The sequence below is a fragment of the Dermacentor albipictus genome, chromosome 5 (genome assembly GCF_038994185.2).
Source record: "Dermacentor albipictus isolate Rhodes 1998 colony chromosome 5, USDA_Dalb.pri_finalv2, whole genome shotgun sequence".
Classification (NCBI taxonomy): Eukaryota; Metazoa; Arthropoda; class Arachnida; order Ixodida; family Ixodidae; genus Dermacentor; species Dermacentor albipictus.
The window spans coordinates 174,692,630-174,700,682 of NC_091825.1; the positions used below are offsets into that span (position 1 = coordinate 174,692,630).

The window sequence follows — 8,053 nt, forward strand, 5'->3', positions numbered from 1 at the left end:
AAAAGTACAAGACAGCAACCTGATTTGTTAAATCATATTTTGGATGTTTCCAGTAGAAGCACTTGCACCAACGAAAACTAAGTTGCATTAAAGGTTGGACTTCAGAAAGTGCATCAACACTACACCAACGATAAATGCAATTCCACTACATGGATGACTTGCCTTGTATGAAAACATTGTTTTCACCTTTTGCTCTCCTGTTCGCCACATAAGCATTGCGGATTAAACAAAGTCTCACTATTTCGTGCAATGCGTGTGTCACTGGCTGACCACAGAGACGCCGAACAAGTGTACTGGCAGGCATTCAGAGCTATTTCGCATGCGGTTGTAGTGATCTGAGCCCTTGTTTCGCCCACATAGAGCGCCCCGTATATGAGCTTGACATCGTAACAGCCGGGATTATTAACTAGCCAATATCAGTGTTACTGCACAGCTTTCACAATGGTCTACTGCTATGAAATTGCATGACGACCACTGTTCTTTTGCATACATTTCTTCCGTATTCATGCGCAGGGCGTAGTGTTTTGCCAGTGTGGCTATACAGCTCTCACAACGATCTACGGCTCAGATTGCATGACGACGCAAGTTCTATACTTACACATACAGAGTACAAGATTTCCATTCCCACGAACCTCCAAGTGTGCTGTATTCTCAGTTACATTAAGAACTAATGCATCGGCACGGCAGTTAATTCATAAACTGTTTCCGTTCCCGCGATTCCCCTGAAGTGTGTGGTATGCTGACCTTGATCAACGACACTAATGAACAATGCATCGGCACGACGTAATGCTTTGCCACTAAAGTCATCCGAGAAGACACCTCACTTCCAAACGTATCCCCTTGCGACTATAAAATTTAATACGCTACCGTCGCAACAAAATAGCAACAAACTCACCTCGGACGCAGCTTCCGCCTTGCCGGCCACGCATCCTGTCGATTCTGTGCTGCAAGCGCGGCTAGGGACAAAGAGAGCAAACGGTTTTCTTCCCCGTAGTACCTAAACGACGAGAAATCTTGAGCACCAAAAGTCCCCACATTTCTCTCTCGCAGCAACCGCTCCTCGCGCGTGCGCAGAAACAGCGGTGAAATCCATTTTCGATGTGCTCGTATGCGAAAGCGCCAAATGGCCCATTGAGCAAAAAAGCCGGCGTCTGTCGTCTCAGCGAAACAGCACCTCAAATCTCATTGGCTGCGACCACGTCACAAGCGCACCTCGACGAAACAGAGCGGGTGAAAGGGTACACCTGCTGTCGCTATAGTGCACCAGGTGTTGCGTGAGGGGAGAGGGCGTCGCCGCGATGCCATGTCATCCTTGCTCTCGCAAGTCGCCGCCCGGTCCGTATCTCCACCCTCCACTGGGCTTAACTGCTGCGCGTGCCTGCCAGCCTTGGTGGCCACTGCTGTTTCCTGGTCTCTGGTCATGCAGCACGTCGGTGGCATGCGGTGTTGGCACCGCAGGCTGCTGCTGCTTGCTAGCTCGGGCCCAATTTAGCTCTAGGGTGCATCACTTGCAGCGTAAAACTCGAAGGACTGCTCAGCGGCGTTCAATTGGGCATTAATGCTTTCGCAATCACAACTCAGATAAGACATGCTTAGCTGTCCTGATATGTTTTTCTTTAGTTGCCAAGTGGACGCATCATTGTTCACCATTCACAGTCTTCAATCTGTCGTCATCATTGCATTGTCATTTCAAATTAGTTGTAATATCACGCCGTCGGATGCTGCCGCCTTCACGCTGTGTAGTATATACGCAGTCGTTGCCATGCATGCACTCATCATCCCTAAGTTTTTATGCCTCAATCGTGATGACTCTAGACTTGTCATCCCATTGTCGATCATGCCATCGTTGTCACCGCATCAGCATCGTACTGTTGTCGGCATTCGACAGATGCATTACACAGATTAGCATTACCTTTTCAGCTTCTAGAACGGAATGCACATGGTGATCTACTGCAGTAATATTATGAGAGACACTTGGGCGGAACAATTGCTGGCCTCAATTGCCAAGCCTCCCTGTAACATCATTTATTTAAATCTCCATAATAATCGTAAATTGTGTCACAAAACTTCTACAACAAATGTCAACATGGTTTCCATAAGACCTTGTCTCTCATCAAAAACACAACTATATTGTCATGTTCACTAACTTGATCTCCTCCATTGAACTTAGTTCTTGCGTTGAATGGATGCTTTTAGCGTTTTAAATTCTGCTACGTGGTGCCACTGCCTCCTTCTCCTGAATAAGCTAACTTAATATTGATCCACATGCAATTACTAAAATTCACTGAATGCTTTCTTCATGACTAAACACAATTTTTATGTTAACAACCCCAATTAACAAATCTGTCTTTTGTCACTTCTGGCATGCCACAATGCTGAGTGTTTAGGACCTTGATTTTTCTCATTTTAGATCTCGCAAAGAACTTAACGTAGAAAACTAAACTTTCTGTTGATGACTGTGTGTTTTGTCGTGAAACAACCAAACTCTGGCAGGTCTGTTTCTGTTCAAACAGACTAAACAAATGGCCCACTGAGTAAAAAAGGCAGCGTCTGTCGTCTCAGTGAAATGGAACCTCAAATCCCATTGGTTGTGACCACATTGCGAGCGTGCCTCTACGGAGCAGAGCGGGTGAAAGGGTACATCTGCCGTCGCTCTAGCGCGCCAAATGTTGCGTGAAGGGAGAGGGCGCCGCCGCAATGCCACGTCATCCTTGCTCTCGCAAGCGGGCGCAAAGTCCATATCTCTCCCCCCCCCCCCCCCCCCACTGGGCTTAGCTGCTGCACGTGCCCAGTGGGGCAATGTCTCCACTATATGTCTCTCCGGAGTGCCATCACTAGTTAAAAACCTAACATCAGTACCCTAGCAAAAAAACTGATAGAAATTTCTATAGTCTCTTAGGAATATGTATAGGTTGTACAGGTTCTTCTAAGAGTGATATATATTCCTACCTGACCCATAGAACTCTTTACCAGACTGGCAGGCAGCAGATAGATCTCACTGTGCTGCCTACAAGCCCAAATAGCATGATGTACGTATCAGTATTTTAAACCCAGATAGAGATCATCATATGACATACAGAAATCTGATTGAGGCACTGATAAAGCATGTTAGAAATAGCACACATGCCGGTGCCCACACGCCTGAAGAGACGTTTTTAAAATGAACTGAATATACAACCCTGAATGCATTGCCTGTCACGTGAACAGATTAACAAACACAGTTGGGATATTGGAGTATCAAATAAAAATGAAGTGTGTAAACTGTGCAATTATCAAAACTTTTTACAGCTTGTATGCAGATATATTATCCTAAACATGTTTCAACATAAATTAAAGCACACATTTTTAAAGCACAGCAGCGTTACTTAGCCTGTGAAACTACATTGGGGAAGTTGCATGAGAAAAGTATCAGTCCATCATTGTAGCAGGTGTGCTCCAGTTCTATTTATACAAAATTACATTTACAAATTTTGCGAGACGGATGTGCAACATTTAATGCATATCCAAAACAGGATTACTATCATCATCATCATCATATTTATGTCCACTGCAGGACGAAAGCCTCTCCCTGCGATCTCTAATTACCCCTGTCATGCGCCAACCGCTTCCAACTAGCACCCGCAAATTTCCTAATTTCGGCACACCACCTAGATTTCTGCCATCCTCTAGTGCACTTCCCTTCTCTTGGTACCCATTCTGTCACCCTAATGGTCCAACGGTTATCTAATCTGCACATTACATGACCTGCCCAGCACCATTTTTTTCTCCTAATGTCTATTAGAATATCATCTATACCCGTTTGCTCTCTTGTCCAAACTGCTCTCTTTCTGTCTTTTAAAGTTATACTTAGCATTCTTCGTTCCATCACTCTTTGCATGGTTTTTAACTTGTTCTCAAGCTTCTTTGCCAGTCTCCAAATCTCTGCGCCATATGTCAGCACCTGTAAAATGCACTGATTGTATACTTTCCTTTTCAATGATAATGGTAAGCTCCCAGTCAGGAGCTCACAATGTCTGCCGTATGAGATCCAACCCATTTTTATTCTTCTGTGAATTTCCTTTTCATGGTCAGGGTTTCCTGTGATTAGTTGACCTGGGTAGACGTACACCTTCACAGGCTTTAGAGGCTGACTAGCGATCTTGAACTCTTGTTCCTTTGCCCGGTTATTTATCATTATCTTTGTCTTCTGCATATTAATCTTCAGCCCCACTCTTACACTCTCCCTGTTAAGGTCCTCAATTATTTGTTGTAACTCGTCCGCAGTGTTCCTGAATAGAACAATGTCATCGGCAAACCGAATGTTGCTGAGGTGTTCGCCGTCGATCCCTACTCCTAAACCTTCCCAGTTTAATAGCTTGAATACTTCTTCCAAGCACGCAGTGAATAGCACTGCAGAGATTGTGTCTACTTGTCTGACTCCTTTCTTCATAGGTATCTTCCTACTGTTGTAATAAAGTTTATTTACAAAAGCAAAACAAAGCACTTTCAAGACTGTGGATACTAACTGTAGCTCTAACATGTCCGGCTGAGTTTGTGAATGCCATAAATTAGACACTGTAACCAACGTGATTTCATTAAAGCTACTTTCTAGGCTAGTTTGTGCATACTTGATTTGAAAATTAAAACAACGCTAATGCATCCATCCACAAAGGAACAAGGACAAGACACAAGCAACATGACTACAAACATGACTAGGGTTTATTTTACACTCCACTATCTAAAGAATAAGCAAGCAACTTTAGCCACATTTAAACAAACACATAAGAGGAAGAACACAGACTGAAGTACCAACTTCGCCATGCCCATTTGTGCTCACAGATGCTGTATAGAGCACCAGGTCTAATTGGCATATGCTTTTATAATATTACAACTTCATGTGAAGCTATTTTGTCTAGACTATGCATTTTTGCATTCATCCCAAAAGTGTTGTGATATGTGAGAACACAAGTGAGCTTGTGCAAAAAGAACAAACTGGCATGGCACACTGACAGAAAGCAAGGAAACAGGACAAGCATCGCTATTGGTACAAGATCTACAGCAATATATCAGAACATGACAATACAGCAATATTATTTAAGCAAAAGTGAGTACATATCTGAGAACTTATTCAAGTAAGAACATGGATTTACCATTTTTAAAACCACATTCATGAACAAAAACAGCTAAACATCAGTGCACATATTGCAAAATAAGAAGACACAATTCTTCACTGGGTGCTAGTTCAACCACTGCACCTCGAAATGTGTAAAAGTAGTTTAACCTGTGTAGCCTTCAGCATGCGAAAGCAAAGAAGACTATCAGAACAGGCTTCATATATAGTGTTTGGAGTCTTTGATTCAAGCCGTAATACATTAAAATAAAATTTCAGAGTTTGCTTGTTTTATTCAGAAAAAAGATAGTGTCTTAGTCATGCTGCCACAGTTAACGGATAAACTTGCACCAGCTACATTGAGTCAAAGGAGTAAATAAAGTGAGGCAGACAGATGCATGGTGTGAAAATGATGCTGTTGTATCAAGTAGCATAACTGCTCACTTAACATTCAGCTGCTTTCCATGCCTCTGCATACAGACTGAGAAGCTTTACCTCTTCACCATCTGCTAGTGAAGCACTGTTTGTTCACTGTGATCACCCACTCAAGGCAGTCACGTGGTTAAGTAGGGCCCTCCGCTACATGTAAGAACACCGACCCGAAACTGTGCATAAGTCCTGTAAAATATTGTCATTTTTTGGCTACTGCAGCTGTTCATCAGCAGCTGCATCACTACTGCCAACATGCAGACCATGCAATTCCCCAAGCACTTAATCAACAAGAGTACAATAATGAAGAGTGGCAAATTGGGCTAGCTGGTTCATTAGGAAAACAAGAAGCTAACGCATGAAAAAATAAACACTCTAGAATTTTGATGGCTCTGGCTTGGTTAATATATTCAAACTTCAAAAAGCTGATTATTACAGAATGCCATAAAGTGTGGTGCACTGTTACCAACTGTTTTTTTTAAAGCTATAACCTGTTATTACCAGACATTCATGTACCATGGCTGAAGACATACTGTTCATCGTTGCCATGTCTTGAGCATGGGAATTAGTCGCTTTCATAAAGGTTTCGTATTATCCATTCAAAAATATTGTTGTCTATTAATTTCTATACACATAAAGGCGCATAACTTCGCTGGGCGTTATGTAAACTAGTGGCTCCTCTCTTCTGACGCAGACTGAAAGGTGCTTTGCATGGAGAATTTCAATAGGAAATAGTTTCTTGCATTTCAGAATTATACAAGAATTCACTCCAGTAAGAATTCTACAAATGAGAGAAAACGCACTTGAGAAGCTGACAAATGCACTGTTTTTAGTCTTTATAGTTCAAGTGTACTGGAGAGAGTGGAATGTTTGTTGGTTGATGAGCATTCGCTAATATTCAGTGACACTTGTTGAGTCACAGCCACGGTTGTGGACTACAGCCTCTTTTCACTTTCATCCAAGTTCAGGCACAGCTTTCCAGTGCCTAACAAAACTGTCTGCTGACCAGCTCTCCTCTCCTGTACACCAAAAAAACTCACTGCTTCTGGTGAAAGATTTAAACTAGCTTTAGCTGCCTGTAACTTTCGAGCAAGTACATACCATTCCAATATTTGCAAAGGAACATCATTAGCTCCGCTGACCGATTTCACAAGAAGTTCATTTCCGCCTTCAAATACAAATGAAGAATGCGACCAATGAGGTCCTAGTTTAGCCGCACATTTAGGAAGATGCAGGATTTGGTGTACATTGTATGTCATTGCACCCAATCCAAACAAAGACTGTGCTCTCACAACAAACTCCGAGAGAAGATCAGATGATCTCATTATGGTCATCTGAAGTGACGGTGTCTAGTAGAAGTATATAGACACCCTCCACAAGCAAACTGGAATGTCTGACATACTTATCTGGCAAAAAGCCATGAAGGCATGGTAATGAATAATGAAGAACCCACCACTTCCATTCACTGGCTTTCCAGATTGTGAAGTCTAATAATCTTTGTGGTGTACGTGTGAACCAATTCGGTGGCTTGATTGCCAATAACCTCCTGTTTGAAAAGGCTAAACTTTGTTGTGAACCAATCTAAACATCTTTTCTCTTTTAAATGTGATCACATTTTTATTCTTTTTAAGCTGTTGTATGGTGTATATTTGTTCCAACAATCTTTCCTTTCTGAATCCTGGGCTTCATATTTGATTTATATGTATTGTCTTTTCTGATAATATAAATGCATTATTTCTGACTCATTTTTTTGGCAAATGAGGAAGCTTGCTTCTCCTTGAAGCACATTACACCTATACAACACACATAGATACTGATAGACTAAAGATCTGGCAAACTAATATGAATACACTATTACACTAATAAAAAGAATACACTAGTAGACTTGTACAACCAGATAGTAGCACAGATACGTCCAGAATAGAACTGAAAGTAATTTTATCAGTGTATCAGTTGTATCGTTTCATAATGCAGCAGAAACAAACTGATTTAATTTTTATTAGGTTGCCCTATCAGATTTTTCGCTAGTGATCTTTCAGTGTAAATGCATATCAACTTTTTGACTAATGCTAATAACTGAACACATGGCTTTTTTTGCTGCAAGTTTTCTTGGACTCCTGCTTCCCTTAAACTTATACTGTATAATATGCTTGCAAGATCAAAACTGGAGTATGCTTCATCAATCCGGGATACACCGACAAAAAACACAACTCTCATATTTAGTGGAAGCCATACAAAGCCAACCTGTACATTTTATTGTAGCTGCTTATTCCCATACCGCAAGCATATCAACAATTACAACTTGCCTTGATTGGCCAGGCTTGTCAACAAAAAAACTTACCCATTTATTTCACAAATTCTCAATTGAAACATATGTTATTACCTCCTTGTATCTCATTGAGAATGAACTACAACCTCAAGGTACAGGTGCCAACTTGCCAAACCAATCTTTACTATTCCTGTAAAAGGCAGCCTCAGAACACACACACGCACACACATGCACACACATATATATCAATGAGCTACAAGGAGGTA

General features: G+C 41.7%; 1 protein-coding gene across 12 annotated transcripts in view; it reads right to left on the bottom strand.

Annotated features, from left to right (window-relative positions):
• LOC139060251 (uncharacterized) overlaps window positions 1–1,721 on the bottom strand; it is a 32,191-nt gene extending 30,470 nt beyond the window's left edge. For 4 of the 12 annotated variants that reach the window (XR_011514734.1, XM_070539341.1, XM_070539342.1 and 1 more), the window contains exon 1: window positions 745–888. Coding sequence is in view for 4 of the 12 variants with exons in the window: in XM_070539341.1 (XP_070395442.1) it covers window positions 745–807 (63 nt within the window). In the remaining 8 variants the exon portion in view is untranslated. The other 8 variants (XR_011514740.1, XR_011514739.1, XR_011514738.1 and 5 more) reach the window with 4 other exon arrangements.
• Between the last annotated feature and the right edge of the window lie 6,332 nt (window positions 1,722–8,053).